This window comes from Mesoplodon mirus, assembly GCF_964341445.2.
Source record: "Mesoplodon mirus genome assembly, chromosome: 5".
In the NCBI taxonomy this organism is placed as follows: domain Eukaryota; kingdom Metazoa; phylum Chordata; class Mammalia; order Artiodactyla; family Ziphiidae; genus Mesoplodon; species Mesoplodon mirus.
Window position 1 is genome coordinate 107367905 of NC_138980.1, and position 17704 is coordinate 107385608.

The following is a 17704-nucleotide window of genomic DNA, read 5'->3' on the forward strand; positions in this document are numbered from 1 at the left end:
GTAGAGAAAAGCAGGGGCCAATGTAGAGATGGCCTTTAAAATCCAGGCCAAAGGACTTGTGTATTATTTTGTAAGAGACATAACCCATTGCAGGGATGTAACGTGATTAACTAACATTAATGCTGAACCTTTAATAGCTTCCGTGGGAAATTCCTTTGCTTATTCTCTCTAGTTACACAGCCTTTGAGAAGAACCCAGAGAGTAAGGAAATAATGGCAACAGTAGAATCAAGTAGCATATGCTTACAAGGGGCGGCTGTTTGGGAACATCGGAGGCACTCCTTCAATATTTGTTGATTACCCTGGCAGTGCTCATGGTGTATATACATGAGCTGTCGTATTTAAACCTTTTGGAGGAAAAGAGTTCTTTTGAGCAATTACCTCTTGACTGAACTTTTTGATAAGCTATAATGATCTTGCTTCCTGCAGTAACACGTAAGAGTTCCAAATATTTTCAGTTACCTTCATATCCAAGTTTTTAGAAACAGTTTCTAGGGCGGACGTGAGCTCTTGAATTGTTTTTTCGAGTTGCCGGTGCTTGTGCCTGATGAAGTGAATGTCTCCAGAAAGCTTCATGATGCTGGAATCACATCTAGTGGCAAGATGAAAATTGGTTGTGAGATTGATAGGCTTATACCATTTTTAATACTATAGTAGGATCCGTGCATTCATTTGATGGCAAAAGTTCTAAAGTTCTTTGAATAGTGAGTTGGCAGGTGTAGGAGCATATACAGAAATCTGCCTCATCTTCCTCTTTTTTTCCAGAGGGAGAGAAACCAGGTTGGATCATGATACATTGGCCCAAATCAAAGCACTGAGTTGGAGTAGATGAAGACTTTGGGGGAAATTGGGTAAAAGTTTAGATTTTTGGCCTGATATGTTAATTCAGTAATAGGAGTTCCAACAGATTTTGGGTATACTCCCTGCTGCCTATGGTTAGGCAAAATTGAAACTTTTCCTCTTCTACATTGTTTTCTGAATCCTCTTTCCTCCCTTTAGCCTCTTTCCTTGGCTCCCAGACTGTCAGTTCTCCTTTGGCTAAAAGAAGTGTCCCAAGACACCAAAGTCTTCCATCACATCTTCAAAGGACAACGTCCATTCTCTTAGCCCCAGTGAAAACTCCCGCTCCTTGAGTGGTGTCAATCAAGTGGTGTCTTAGGTTAGGACAAAAATAATCCACACTAACGTGTGGATTGAGCTTTGGCCCATTAAGTGGCATTTGGTATTTCCAGGAAGGAACCCTGGTGAAATGGGGTTGGAGTTCAGATTAACAATCTTCCCAGCATGTCAGGGAACCCCACCCATTATCCCAACTCACAGCCTCCCTTGGGAGAGAACAGGTTACATACTGTATTACCAGTTTCAATACACTCATATTTGCATGAAGGACAGGATGGATAGCACTGTAGTGTTGTGTCTTTTGTATATGAGTCACCAGAGATCACTTTGAAGTTTGTCATTCTATAAGATAACTGTTTTGACAATATCATCGAGGAATATTTATTAGGAACTATATTTTCATATTGTCATGCTAAGTGCTATAAATATTGTTTTATGACTGTTAACATTTTTTAGGCTCTAGAAGTGAATTTCTTTTTCTTAAGATTTTTGGTGCCAAAGTTGAGCCAAAGGTGAGCTAAGGATGGTTACTTTTCCTGAGAAACCTCTTGAAAGGGATACCAGATAAATGGTGAGGGGTGGGGAGACTGCTGGGAGGAAAAATTAGGAAGTATTCTGATAAAAAATGGGAGCACCAAAGTCATGGGCGAAAGCCATTTCACACGTTTGTATATATAACCTGTTGTTGTCAGAACAACCTCTACTGTTGGTTAGAATATTCTTACGTGAGTTCACATTAAGACACCCACAGGCTACACGGGAGTAGTTGCTGCTGCCCCCTCTCCCTGCCGCCTCTCACCCAGCGCCACCTGCTCCCATGCTCAGGGACTGCTGGTCTGTGCGTTGTAGGCTAGTGGTTGAGGATTTAGTCAGATAGACGCGTCTTTGAGTCTGGCTTCTACTACTTCCTAGGTTTGTGATGTGGGACAATTTTTCTTAACGTCTGTTAAGTTTCAGTTTCCCTTATCTGAGAAAAGGGGGTAACGATGCTGAGGTCACTGCATGTAGCTGCACAATTTGTCCCCTGCACAACTCCAGGGCGTGCCAGTCATACGGTGAGGGGGACAATGTGAACAATGTCTGCTGGAGTGTTGTGTGCTCAGCCTTCCAAACCATAAGTGGCTGTCTTGAAGAGTGGACCTGCCTAGGGTTATTGAAGGATGAAGGAGGTAATGAATGCAAAATGTTTAGCCAGTGGCTGGCACAGAGGGAGCACCCACACGGGATCAGCAGCTACTGTTTATTTCCTCAAATAAATAAACAGTTGAGAGTTGCCACCTTTTCATTTTCACCCCACCTCACCAGCTTAACCCCACACGTTGAAGTCAAGGATCAGTGGTTTTTCAAAGCTGCACTCCATATTTCAAAAGGAAGTTTCTCTTTCTCTCCTTTGAAGTGATTTTATTGTTTCTTTTAAAATAACACATGCTTGTTATAAAAAAATTACACATAATACAAAAAAAAAGAACAAAGAAGAGAGTTAACATCATCCCAAATTCCACTTTTCAGAAATAGTCATTGCTAATATTTGGTTATTATTTCATTCACCATTATATGAAATACACATATTATATAGATATGGTGTGTGGTTATATGTATATATATGTATATATATTACACATGGAGAGGAAAGAAAGATAGAAATATAATAAATTAATTTTAGAATATTAGGATTATAGGTACCAGTTTTAGTTAAAAACCTTACATTGAATTTTAATTTAACCTAAGGAAAGGAAACTATAGTGAAAAATGAAGAAATTGATGAACTTCAAATATATATATATATATCTCCTCACTACAAGAGATATTTCTAAAAAATGAAGTTATAAAAAGCTAACATAGATTGGAATCATTATACTTTTTACAACTGCCATTTCAACTTTAGACATTATCTATTGGCCATATGCCAAAAAGTGAGCAACTAAATGTTTATATCCTTGCTCTTTCAACAGTTTTTGTTAATATTTTTCATTTTAAAAATAAGTTTTTATGACATTTACAGTGCGTTCTGCAACAAAATTTCCCACTCTTATTGAATCTTCATTCTATATTTAGATTCTATGTTCAATGACAGTCCTTTAAAACTATGATTTCTTAACTGAAATCCTTATTTTGATTTTTTTTTTTTTTTGGCTGCGTTCGTTCTTTGTTGCCCGCGGGCTTTCTCTAGTTGCAGTGAGCGGGGGCTACTCTTTGTTGAGGTGCTCAGGCTTCTCATTGCAGTGGCTTCTCTTGTTGAGAAGCATGAGCTGTAGGCACATGGGCTTCAGTAGTTGTGGCACACGAGCTCAGTAGTTGTGGCATGCAGGCTCAGTAGTTGTAGCGCATGGGCTTAGTTGCTCCACAGCATGTGGGATCTTCCCAGACTAGGGCTCTAACCTGTGTTCCGTGCATTGGCAGGCGGATTCTTAACCACTGCCCCACTAGGGAAGTCCCCCCTTATTTTGATTTATTCCTTGGTTGGCCAGATTTTGTCATCCAAATTTCAAAAGAAGGATCCAGGAAGCACTGGAATCTTTACATTCTTGAATACTTGAGAATGTCTGTCTGTTCTCTTATACTTGAAAGGTAATTTGGTTAAGAAGACATTATTGGGTCACTTTTTCTTTTGTTCAGAACATGATAGACATTGCTCCATTCTTATCTGGCACAGTTTGAGGTGGATAAGTCTGAGATGCCTATGTTTTTTCATTCTTTTATGTAATCTGTTTTGTCTACCTAGATGTCTAATGATTCTTTTTTGTTTTTCTTTTTTCTTCTATTGATTCGTTATCCTTGATATTCAATAACTTCAACCAGGTGTCTTGGTTTAATTGTTCTTATGTAAATTTTTCTGGGGTTGCAGTTTTCCTTTTGATCTACAGATTCAAATCTCTTGTTTCAAGAAAGCTTTCTCTCTTATATCCATAAATATTTTTTTCTTCTGAAGAATTTGTTCTTTTTCTTCTTTAGGAGCTCCTCTTATGTCTCTGTTGAATGAGGTCTATGTTGTGTTCCCTATACATCATTTCTCTAACCATTTTTATATGGAAAAGCATTTTTGCTTTGTACAGTTTGCTCATGCCTTTTTAAAAAAAATAACATTTTCAGTTGTTTGTATCCTCTTTCGGGGACTTCTAAAGTAGATTGAATCCCTGTAATATTTTAATGTTTTCTTTCACCTATCCCTGAGCAATTCCAGTTTATCTATCTCCTTTTGTTATTTGATAATCTCTTTTGCAGGGGGAACCCTTTTATCTCTTATTCTTATAAAAGTAAAACATGTTTATAGTTTAAAAGTCAATAATAACAAGAAGGCTAATAACACACTGCAGTGGTTCTTGGCTCTGCCTCTCCCTACTTCTCTCAGTTCCTGTCCCAGGAGGCAAGAGCCCACCTTCACCCACACTGTCAGAGGTGCCTGGCCCCGCCCTCCTAAGCCTGTGAGAGTTCTGTGGTGTAAAACCAGGTCATTCTCAGCTTATCCCACAGCTTTAAAACTGGTCTCATTACATCTGCTCAGTCAGTTTCCCCAAGTCTATCTGTCTTCTAGGTTCCAGTGTTTCTAGGCTGATATCCCCTGTCTTTGTGGGTTTATGTTTTAAAGGGAAAACTCTTTTTTACTGTAGACTTAGTGGGGCTTTTGGAAGGAGCAAAATGACATGCGACAGTTCAATCAGCAATCTTCTTTTATCTCTTTCGTTTGCTCTTAATTTCTTTGAAACCAGGAGAACTTTGATTTGAACTCTTCCTCTGTTTTTCTGGGTAATTCCTGTCATGAGATATATTCATCAGTCTTACACTTTTATCTACCTACCTACCTATCGATCAATCAGTCGATCAATCGACGGTGGTGGTAGTTTTCACACACAGGCCAGATTCTTCCTAAGTCCCACTTTCACATCTTCCTGAGATTCTGGCCATCGGCCTATGAGTGAGAGTATATACATATATATATTTTTAAATAATTTTTATTGGAGTAGAGTTGATTTACACTGTTGTGTTAGTTTCAGGTGTACAGCAAATTGAGTCAGTTATACATATACATATCTTCACTCTTTTTTAGATTCTTTTTCCATATAGGTCACTACAGAGTATTGATTAGAGTTCCCTGTGCTCTGCCGTAGGTCCTTATTATCTATTTTATATACACTAGTGTGTATATGTCAGTCCCAATCTCCCAGTTTATCCCTCCCTGCCCCCCTTACTGCCAGGTAGCCATGAGTTTGTTTTCTTTTTTTTTTTTTTTCTTTTTGCTGTATGCGGGCCTCTCACTGTTGTGGCCTCTCCCGTTGCGGAGCACAGGCTCCGGACGCGCAGGCCCAGCGGCCATGGCTCACGGGCCCAGCCGCTCCGCGGCATATGGGATCCTCCCAGACCGGGGCACGAACCCGTATCCCCTGCATCGGCAGGCGGACTCTCAACCACTGCGCCACCAGGGAGGCCCCATGAGTTTGTTTTCTACATCTGTAACTCTATTTCTGTTTTGTAGATAAATTCATTTGTAACCTTTTTCTAGATTCCACATATAAGCAATATCATATGATATTTTTCTCTGTCTGACTTACTTTACTCAGCATGACAATCTCTAGGTCCATCCATGTTGCTGCAAATGGCCTTGTTTCATTCCTTTTTAATGGCCAAATAATATTCCATTGTATATATGTGAGTTAGTGTGTGTTTGGTGGAGAGTAGATCACTTCCTCTACTCAGCCTTATTGTTATCAAATCTGTTGTTTCTTTAGGCCCAGGGAAGAGGGCACATCTCCCCATTTTCTCCTCAAAAACCAGATTGGTATATCTCACAACAAATCATCCTGATAGATTCTTTCATGTGATGTTATCGCCTCCTCTCCTTCCTCAGCCTGTTGCACCCCAGCTGGTTTCTCTCAGGCATGAAGTGGCAAGAAGGGAGGCCCCAGATGATAAATAACATGATTGCATCTTCAGCTCTTCCCCCTCTGCTCTTCTGTGTTGCCGACCTGAATCTCTCAAGGGACGTTTCCTACCTCTCCTGTGACTCACCCCATCCCCTAGGTAACATTGTTATATTCAAAATATTTGGTCTATGCCTTTCTGAATTACGCCTCTTGATTTGGAGGAAATCATTATGTTTAAGGTCTAAGGAGAACACTATCAGTCCAAACATCTCAGTATTTGCTAAGTGTGCTCTGTTTGTGGTTTGTGGTTATGGCAACTCCCATGTTCCAGTAAAGATAAAGTTTTTTGTTTTCTTCCCTTTATTTTTACTGGCATTGAGATGTCTCAAGTGAGAGGAGTTGAGTAAAAATATCTTTAACAAGAAGTCCCCACTCTTTTCAAAAGTTGACAGTATCCAAATAGTATTGTTATTCTTTCTCCAAAGGACATGACTTATGCTTTTAATCCCACATCAACACAACTTTTATTTTTCATCTTCAGATCTGCCTTGAGGTCCCAAATAGTCAAGTGTGGATAGAGGGTTGGCCTCCTCTGGCTGCTTCTACAGATTGTAAGCCGTCTGTATGGTTGCCCTTTACATACCTGCCTTTTTCTTTTTTGCACATGAGACTAATCTATCAAATACAGTACAGAGTGTCAAAAGCAGGCCAGACAACTTCAAGAACCTCATCTCATTGGAAGTATTTGCTTTTAAACTGCCACTTTATTGGAGTGGAAAATAAGATATAAAAGTCAAAGCACATTGTTGTTATCAAATATTGAGTTTGATTTATGAAGCAGTAAAAGGTTTGCTAGGAATTATATTAAAATAATCAACTTAGTTTCACTTATGCCAGAACACTAACTGGAATTAAGGTCAATATATTTGGGAGAAAAGTAATTAATCTGCCTCAGCTTGTCCATGGGTCGCTTGCCTGCAAAAATATGGAAAAGAAAAAATGGAAGTGTGAATTTAAATCTCATGGCTTTTAGCCAGAATCTGCCTCAAATCACTAGATTTAAGAAAGTTTCATAAAAGGGAGACATTTCAAGGAAAAATAAGACCTTGTCCTAAAATCACTGCTTCATATTAAAGGGGAAGGTACGTAAGCAATCAGAGAGCAAGTTGGAGGAATAGGGGGCTCTTGATTTTTCCCTCCTCCTTCAGTTGCACCAAATAAGCAGCAAAATGTGGATCAAGTCCCTCTGAGTAAAATTCAGAAACTGATTTAGAGACTTCTACACATCAGGTAACTAATACCCACATCAAACTGGGTGGAAAAAGTTGAGACACACACATGCCATAAGCCCCATCCCTGGTGCAACACCTTACTGCTGGGAGGGAACCCCCAAATCCGATTCTCCATGGGGAGCAAAGGGTGTGGACCATACATCTAGCTGCCACCCAAGAGACTGGCTCCCAAATCACCTAGCCCTGAGACCCAATGGGGCTCATCTGTGAGTCCCTCGGGACCACAGAAAACAAAGAGGGGGGTTTAAATGGTCACATGATTTAAAAAAATGGGCAAAAACCTGGACAGATATTTGTCCAAAGATGGCGTACAAATGGCCAACAGGTACATGAAAAAGAGCTCTATATTACTAATCATCAGGGAAATGCAAATCAAAACCATATCACCTCATACCTGTTAAGATGAGAATTATCAAAAAAATAAAAGGTAACAAGTATTGGTGCAGATGTGGAGAAAAGGGAATCCTTCTACACTGTTAACAGGAATGTAAATTGGTATAGCCATTATACAAAACAGTATGGAGGTTCTTTTAAAAATTAAAAGCAGAACTGTCATATCATCCAGAAATCCCCCCTCTGGATACATATCCAAAGGAAATGAAATGAATACCTGGAAGAAATATGTACTTTCATGTTCATTGCAGCAATATTCATAATAACCAGGATATGGAAACAACCTAAGTGTCTTTGGATGAATAGATAAAGAAATTGTGATACACACACACACACACACTCTGAAATTTTCAGCCTCAGAAAAGGAGACATTGCCGTTTGCAACAACATGGATGAACCTGGAGGATATTATGCTCAGTGAAAAAAGCCAGACACAGGAGGAAAAAACTGCATCATCTCATTTATATGTGGAATCTAAAAAAAGTCAAATACATAGAAGCAGAGAGGAGAACAGTGGTTATTAGGGGTGAGGAGGTGGGGGAAACGGGGAGACGTCGGTCAAGGGCACAAAGTGGCCGTTCTGTAGGCTGCATAAGTCTAGAGACCTAATGCACCGTGTGATGGCTGCATAAGTCTAGAGACCTAATGCACCGTGTGATGACTACAGTGAATAATGCTGTATTGAAGAATGGAAATATGCTAAGAGAGTAGATTTCAGGTGCTCTCATCACACACACAAAAAGGTAACTCTGTGAGGAGAAGATATGCTAATTAACTTGACTATAGTAATCATTTTAGTATGTATATGTATATCAAATCATCGTGTACACCTTAAATATATACATTTTTAAAAAATGGAAACAAAAAAAAAAGAAAGTGGAGCAGAACAAAAATCGTTGCACATCTTTTCCTTGATATTATTCCATTCATCTCTTGGCTTTGTTTAAATCTGTTTGTGACTTTGTCTTGTACGTAAGAGAGGATTTACAAGAATGAAATAGTAGGGTCTTAAGTGGTTTGCAGAAAAAAAAATAGTTGAAGTGTCATCAGCACCAAATTGAAGCAAATTCCAAATTTCATTCAAGAGATTTTTGGTGTTTATCTTCTTTGTAAAATCATGGCACATCGAAGTAGGGTGATGGGTTTGCTGGGGTTTGTTTTATTATCTTGCTTCATAACTTACCCAAATATTATAAAAATTCTTTTCCATGTATCAAATATTATAGAATAAAATATACAATTTTATATATTTTAAAATATGTATACATATAATATATAATTATATATGTATATATATATGTATGTATGTTTATGTTTGTGTATACACACAGACATATGTACTAATCCTGTAGATTCTGTTTTCTGAATGTCTGTTACCTGCTCTGGACTTGCATGGCCAGTGCTTTAGTTTAGGCCCCTGATATTTCTCACCTTGATTACTGCAATAGTTTCCTTTCATCTTCATCCCTTCTTTCTGTACCCCATCAATTTGGCTACTACTAGAAGTTCACTAAATGTCATTCCCTTACTTAACAGCTTCCCATGGCTATTTATAACTTTCTATATAAAGTTTAAACTTTTTACCTTGGCCAAAGATCCTCATCACCCAACTCTGGACCATTTCTCTAGCTTCATCTCCCAATCTCCCATCTCTCCCTAAGTGCAAATCCAAAATAACATAACTAAAATACTCTTCTCACAGGTAGGCCCTGAACATGTCACAGTAATTTACCCCTCAGTTCTTTTGCATATATCTTGCCTCCTATGTGAAGTGCCTTTCCTTTCCTTCCCTGTCTAGTTAACTGCTACAAACCTTTCAAAATTCATGTCAAGTGTCACCTCCTCCAGGAAGCCATCTTTATGCCTCCACCTGATTTGGATAATCCTATAGCACCCCAGGCTTTCATTGTAGTGCTCACCTCATTGCTTTATGTTTTCCCAGGTAGACTGTGAATTTACAGAAAAGGGACCATATTGCTGAACCCCTGAATACTAGCACACTGCCTGGCATATAGAAGTATTTAATACATTTTTTTTGTCATTGTTGTTGAATTGAATGGACAGATACCCTAGAAGAGGTTTGTCTTAGGTGTTAATCACCTAATTATTATTGGTCATTAATAATAATTATTGGTCATTAACACTTGAGAGCAGATTAATGAAATGAAGGTGGGGGTATTTCAGGAGAGAGGAGAGAGGTGCTGGCAGAAGATGGAAAGGTGTCCATGCTCAGCCACTCACAAGTCATCTTTCATGTGTCAGCCAGAGCGGTCCTGCCGTTGTCAATGCCTACAAATTTTTGCTGAACTGTACACCATGAATTCTTCCAACTTAGAAGTCTCATACAAAAGATATTCAAAATTTTATTCACTTGACCATTAAATCTCTTTTGCTAGGCTTCTATATGTAATTATTGTATATTTTAAATATTTTAATCATTAGATTTGATACATCTGGGGATTTTGTGTGTGGTTTCAAGGGTATATCTTTGTATAGATGTTGGCATTTGGACAGCTGAGGGCTGGAAAGACAAGACTTGTCATTTGCAGATGAAACCAAACTGGGCATTCTGTATCAGAGGTTCTTTATAGAACCCTTGGATCTCACAGGGAGCATGAGGCTTTCAAATTTCATGATACACTTTCTCAGTTACTATCTCATCATTTAGCTTAAAGGCAGTATCTTGTTTTCTACAATATGGAACTTGTTTAGGGATGAGAACTCAGTGGCCAGCAACTGACCGCTAAGCATTAGTTAACACGCTTCTTCTCACCTGGCTACTCTTCCTCGAAGATCTCCAACTCCTTGAAGGTGTTTGGTGTTTAGGTCCTGTACTGCAAAATTAGTTCCTGTGGCTGCCATGTCTCGAGCTTTTATTTGTTCCTCCAACATCTGCAAGATTTGAGTTAAAATTCCCATTAATTTCCCATCAGACATGATAAGAAAGTATCATTTAAAGTAGAGGTTACAAAATCAGGTGCATTTCCTAGTTAGGCTGATAGTGTAAGTGAGTGAGAGGGTCCTGTATCAGAGAGAAGCCATCTTTGCTTTATTTGAGGGAGACAGTGATGGCGTGAGTTCTGCTGATTGTTGCCAGGTGGGCATGATGGTTCAACGATGTTTCAACAGAAGCCAGAAATCCAGATTTTATGTTAAATTTCTCAATTTTAAAATATTGACATCGTATTCAAATTCTTTTATGAACACAATGTGGGCCAAACAAAACATATTTACTGTGCTATTATGGCCATGACCATCACTGACATAAAAGCTTTTCACAAAAACCTCTTTCAGAATTGGTGGTAAAGTTTAGAAAAAGGAACCTTTCATATGGCATCAAGCAAGCCCCTTTACAGATTGAATTAGAACCACAATGAAGCTAATACAATTAACACAAGCAAATCTGAATCAAACTGTTTCACATACATGGAGTGAAAACCGTTTATTGTTTTAGATTTTTTTAGAGAACATGAGAAATTTATGGCTTGAGTGTGTTCAGATTTTGCCAAGTATCCTTTGTCATGCCTTCATTATGTCTTGGTGTTCTGAAATGAAGCTGACTGTCCTATACCACCAGGTCGGTGGTCCCCCAAACAGTGGGTTTTAATTTTTGGCACTCATATATAAAAATTAAAAAATTTTGCTTGTCCATAGAAAAAATTTATATCTTGCCTGACATTCAAACAAATTCCAAAGTAAAGACATAAAAAATAATTTATGTTTACTCAGAAAAGCGTTTAGAGGATAGGAAAACACAAACAACTTTGTGATTTGTGGAAACATTAAAGGTTAATTGCTATATTTTACCAAGGCCTGAACCGTGTTAAATTTGTGGTTATGAATTTTTGGAGGAAAATAAGGAATTTATAGGAAATGAATTATAGAAATTTCAAAGACTATATACAGAATCTTGCCCATTTGTAAACTAGCAGATTGAGACAATCCAAGAACAAATATAGCTTTAACTGGAGACATAAAAGTGTCAAGAACACTAGCTAGAGGTGTTTTTGTTTTTTGTTTTGGCTTGTTTGTTTGCTTTTGCATGCCTATAGGTGTTTTAGTTCATTCGGGCCACTATGACAAAATACCACAGACTGAGCAGCTTATAAACAACAGAGATTTATTTCTCACTATTCTGGAGGCTGGAAGTGCAAGATCGGGGTGGCCCCGTGGTTGGGTTCCGGGGAGAGCCCTCTTCTGGGCTGCAGACTGCTCACTTCTTGCTGCATTTTCACATAGTGGAAGCAGCCAGGGAGCTCTGTGAGATCTCTTTTATGAAGGCACTAATCCCATTCATGAGGACTCCACTCTCATGACCCAAGTACCTCCCAAAGTCCTCCTGATACCATCACAATGGGCAGTAGGATTTCACATATGAATTTTGATGGGGACACAAACGTTCAGACCATAACAGTAGGTGTTGTCTTGCTTTGTTTTGTAAGGAATAGTGATAAAAAGGAACTTGCCCTATTAAATAGTAAAGCATTTTGTAAAAACAAGGATAAGTAATTTAGTGTAGCTAAATAGCTGTGTGTAGCTAAATAGCTGTGTATAGCTAAATCGATCATTGTAATTTAATGAAGATCTTGGTAAATGTAAGAAAGAAATATGCTATATATGAGACTCAAAATCCCTGGGGAAGGAATTTCACAAATGCTGTTGAGATTTTTGGTTACTTATTCAGAAAACAGTCAATTTAGATCCTTACCTTATACCATACATGAATATAGATTTTAGAAAAAAAAAGATTTAGACTATTAAAAAAGTTAAGCCATAAAACTAACAGATAATAGAGGAGATTATTTCATCTTTGAAATTTCTAAAGGAAATTTCTATCCTTGAAAATAATGAGGGAAGTCACAAACCAAAATATTGGAACATTTAACTTTATCTAAAGCTTGTAAAAAACAATATAAATATAATTAAGATATAAACAACCAACTGGAAAAACATTTATAGCAAATGTTACTGCCAAGGGTCTCAATGGTGTGTTGCAATCATTATACACCTGTTCTTAAGAGCCGATTGTGCATGTATATCTCTTCCCATCTTTGTGTTTAGTAACATCAGTTGGTTTTCTAAATCAATTATAGTGAGAGTATTTACGCCATGGAAATAGGCAAACACTATAAACCAGGTATTTTATCCCTCAGAAAAAAAATTGATTGCTGATTGTTAAACATTTACAGTCACTGCTTATTATTCTTTTTAAAAAATAAATTTATTTATTTATTTTTGGCTGCATTGGGTCTTTGTTGCTGCACACGGGCTTTCTCTAGTTGTGGTGAGCGGGAGCTACTTTTGTTGAGGTGTGCGGGCTTCTCGTTGCGGTGGCTTCTCTTGTTGCAGAGCACAGGCTCTAGACCGCAGGCTCAGTAGTTGTGGCACATGGGCTTAGTTGCTCTGCAGCATGTGGGATCTTCCTGGACCAGGGCTTGATCCCATGTCCCCTGTATTGGCAGGCGGATTCTTAACAACTGTGCCACAAGAGAAGTCCCCCCCTGCTTATTTTTCTTAATAAAAAAACTCAAATAAAATCTAAAAAGCACTAAAATCCAAAAACACAAATTGGCAAAAGACATTAACAGATTATTGACAGAGAAAATGTAAATTGTTATAGTCACTTTTAAAACGTGAAAAAAAGGGAAAGATCTCATTTCTGTCCCATCAAATTAGCAATAATTAAAACAATAAATCTCAATGCTGGGATAGGGGCAGTGAAAAAAGCACTCTCATATAAGGCTAATGGAAATGTAAATAGACCAATTTGGCAATATGTGTAAAGAGCTTTTATAGTGTTCTTACCCTGGTAATTCCATTTCCAAGAACATATACAATAGGAATAATCCAAATGTGGACACATTTATGCACAGAGATATTTCAATATTAGGAGAATAATTAAGCAAACCATGATGTACGCACCATGCAAAGAGCTTTTAATGACATATGAAAGGGTTTATGATATAATTTTATATTAAAAATTGTGCTTACAAATGTAGTCTCAGCTTCCTAAAGGGAATGCCTGGAAAGACCAGAGGGAGATGCATCTAGGTATTTGTAGAGATTGCCGTTTGGTGGTGAAATTGTGAGAAATTTTTCTTAGGTTTTAAAATTGTTTCCCAAACTTCCAAATAATTACAGTGAACAAGTATTGCTTTTATAAATTGGAGGGGAAAAATGCAATAAAGCAATGTTGTACATGAAATGCTCTTTTCCTGAATTAAAAATAAATTAATTTTCAAACTTTAATTAGCTGCCAGCTTAAAAAATAAATATTTTGATTTAAAAAGGAACAAGCAACTTAACACAACATTGTAAAGCAACTATACTCCAATAAAAATTAATTTAAAAAATTAAAAAATTAAAAATTAAAAGGAACAAGAAACTTAACTGCTACAATTATTGTTGATTAAACAAAAAAATCTTTTTTTCACTTTTCTTAAAAACCCAAGTCAAGCTTCTGCTCATACTTGGATCTAACTTGCTGGCCAATTTACAAATGGGCTGATCTGATTAAAGAGTTTAGGTTTTTAAAAAATACTTGGATAGCATCCATTTCTCTATAAATGCTTATTACTTTATAGTCTTAGTTATTTACTAATGGTAGTTTAATACTTTCTTCTTCATAATGTTTTAACTTCATATCTATAGTCTTTAAATACTTCCTAATTCAGTTTTCTGTGCAATCAGACCAGTCCTTTACATTTTCCCTATATATGCCAAACCCTTAACAGGATTGCAAATATTTTGAGATTTTTATGGTATTTGGAAAATGTTTTGGCTTTGTCTTTTTTCACAGCTAATCTAAGGTAATTATTATAGGAAAAGAAGCTCTTAGCAAGATTTTGGATATCTGGAAACTTTTTTCCCCTTAAAGCTAATAGTATTTTATTGGGGTATAATTAATATGTATTAAAATATATAAATCAAAACATATCTCTGGATGGATTTTGACAAATATAATCAACTATGTAACAAACACTGAAATCAAAATATAGAACATTCTAGAAGCATTTTGATATTTCTGAGAATGCTGTTCTCTTTTCAATTAACAAGAAGTTTTGACTCCTAAATTAGGATCTTATTTTAGTCCTGGTGTTGTACTTGATTTTCTCATCAATCTCAGAGGCACTGAACCATGTGTCTCTTGTCACTTTCATGACAGTTCATTATGCCTGGAAACACCTTTGACCACTTTGAGAAGTAACATTGACTCTTTAGGTCCTGCTGTCAATTCAATATGTGCTAAATACCAAAAAAGTGTCTTTTAAAAGCTCACCAAGATTTTTTAACTTTCCACAGTCCCTCAAATGCAGTATGGCATTATGGGGTTTACAGATAGAAAATAAATTAACAAATATCCTTAGCCTTAAATGTATAGTCATGAGTAAGTCATTGCTGGGTCAATCTCATGGTTTTTGTTTGTTTTTTGTCTAATCCACTATTCTATCTGATAGGAGAAAAGGACATTATTGTGTGAGGGCACTGTTGTCAATTCTCACAACTCCACACATTTGGGGCCAGATTTTTAAACTGTATTCTCTGGAACTTTTGCCTGAAAGTTGCTACTCCAGATTCATAATGCTCATTAGTACTTTAAAAACTCTGAAAGACCTGTGATAAGAATCTACTTGTCTTGGTTTAACCCAAGCATTTCATTTTTTGATCAGAAGCTCTATTTTTCCTTTAGCACCTTAAACATCATCCATTCATGCATTCATTTATCTGTTCAAGAAATATTTACAGACTGCTGGCTGCCTCTCATACACTGTCATCAGTTTGATGTGTGATTTAGCAGTGAACAAAATGAAGTCCCTGTCCTCACAGAGATTATATTTTAGAAGAGAAACACAATAAACAAATAAAGACCATGGTCGTTTGCGATAAGTGCTATAGATAAAAATAATGTAGGGTTTAAGGGAGGTTGTGACTGTTGGGGTGAGGAGGGGGTATTTTATGGCATGTCAAGGAACTGCCCTCTGATATGATGATTTTTGAGCAGGGACCTGAAGGAAATGAAGAATACTTTATAGAAGTATCTAGGGGAAGATGATCCATCCAGAATACACAGCAAGTGCAAAGGCCCTGAAGCCTGAGCATGTTTGGGGTGTTCTAAGAAGAGCTGGGAGCCCAGTGTGGCCAGAGTGAAGGAGAAACGGGTAGGAGATGGGGTCAGAGTGTGATGGGCCTATGAACTAGCATTCCCACTGCCTAATGAAGACCTCTGTTTGAAATGATTATATGAATAGAATCTTGGAGATTAAGATGAAAATAAGCACCTTAGCACAATGTCTGACATTTAATGTTAGACAGTTGTCTTTTCTGTCACAGAGACATTCAACAAACATTTTCTGAACGTAGAATTTCCTTCTACTTTTTGACATAAATGAGAAGTTGAAATATTGACTATTTCCCTCTGAGGCAACTAAACTAAAATCATTTAAACTTAAGTAATAGTGACTCATTTCTCTAGCTGAAAAATGACACTGGTGCTTGATAATCTTTGTCAAGCAGTGATGCCAACATATGGAAAATAAAGAACTACCTCAATGTTCTGGCTGAGTTTTTTGACGATGCTGGTGATGGTCTGGATGTGGTTTTCCAGAAGCTTCCTGGCGAGTGACTCCTCCTTTTGAAAGCCATGCGTCCCCTGAAGACAGGCAGAGATATCCTCCTTGATGCGGAAAGCTTGTTCAAGGAGGAAAGCTATTGTGCGTCCCTGGTTGTTCAGTCTGTCTTCTAGCTGACTTCTCTGGGTGTTTGCAATGGCAGGAAGAAAAGAATGACCCCTGGTCCAGAAAGGGAAACAACACCACGGGTGTTACAAGGATGAGCTGGACGAGCCAGAACCAGAACTTGCATCTGCACTCCTACTCCTGTACTTTCTCCCCTGTGAGAAGTCTGTTAGGACTTTAAACCTTTTGTAGTTAGAATCTCGGTTTATATCTCATCTGAGAACTGGATCTGACTTATGCCCTGATCTTGTATCATGTATTTTTCCTGTTTCCCAAGCAGGAATTGTTCTACATTTTACCCGCTATTCTAACAAGCCAAGTTGGAGCCACCTAAATTTCATGCCTGATGATTCTATACTGAGGAGTGAGCTGCTTTCTAATTGTTAGAAGAAATAATAGCTCAAAGGCAAAGATTAACAAAAGAATCAGAAGGTCAACAAAAAGTAAAAAAAAATAAATTAGAAAAGGGAAATACAAAGACTAGGGCTATTTAGTATTAGGGCAAAGAAACATGTAAAATCCCAATAGCTCCTATTGGCATTAGCAAATTACTCCTTCCCTTCACAGATGAACTTCTTGGAGAACAAGTTACTTTTGTTGTGTCTTTTTCTTTATTTAATTTACTTTGCTTATTTTTGTGACCTAATCTCGTGGTCATACCCCATAACTTTTGCTTTAGTCCATTCCCTAGAAGCAAGTCACTAAGTTGTGCCTATATTCAAAGCGAGGGGAGTTAGGTTCCACTTCTTGAAAAATGGAGTGTCAGAGAATTTGTGATCATTTAAAAACCACCACACTGTCCCAGTCATCTGACTGGCTTCTCAGGAATATCAAAATGCTTCTAGAATGTTTTATATTTTGATTTGGGTGGTTGTTAATAATTGATTATATTTGTCAAAATCCATCCAGATACATACTTTGTATATTTTAGGACATATTAATTATACCCCAATAAAATACTCTTAGTATTAAGAGGAAAAAAGTTTCTGGATCTCTAGAAATCTTGCTAAGAGCTTCTTTTCCTACAATAATTGATTATCCTAGATTGGCTCTGAAAAAAGACAAAGCCAAAACATTTTCCAAATACTATAAAACCTCACTACATCCACATGTCCCAGGAGTGGGAAAGCAACTGCTCTTCTAGTGTTGCTTCTTCCCGAGGAGCAAAAGGTGAAGACCTGACAGGAGAAGTTATTCTGTAGGATGGGGAGTGGCTGACTACGGTTTTACTGTGTCTGGGGCTTATCCACACCCCACCTCCCGAGCTCATCAGAGCTGACAACACTTCATGGGCGACCAGGCTCTGA

At 37.6% G+C, this 17704-nt stretch overlaps 1 protein-coding gene across 1 annotated transcript in view; it reads right to left on the minus strand.

Annotated features, from left to right (window-relative positions):
• Positions 1-17704, minus strand: part of FAM81B (family with sequence similarity 81 member B) — a 49983-nt gene that overhangs the window by 17428 nt on the left and 14851 nt on the right. The window contains exons 3-5 of the mRNA XM_082620963.1: positions 16208-16451; positions 10436-10554; positions 462-591 (exon numbers count right to left, since the gene is read on the minus strand). Coding sequence (XP_082477089.1) covers positions 462-591; positions 10436-10554; positions 16208-16451 — 493 coding nt within the window. The remainder of the gene's footprint in view (positions 1-461; positions 592-10435; positions 10555-16207; positions 16452-17704) is intronic.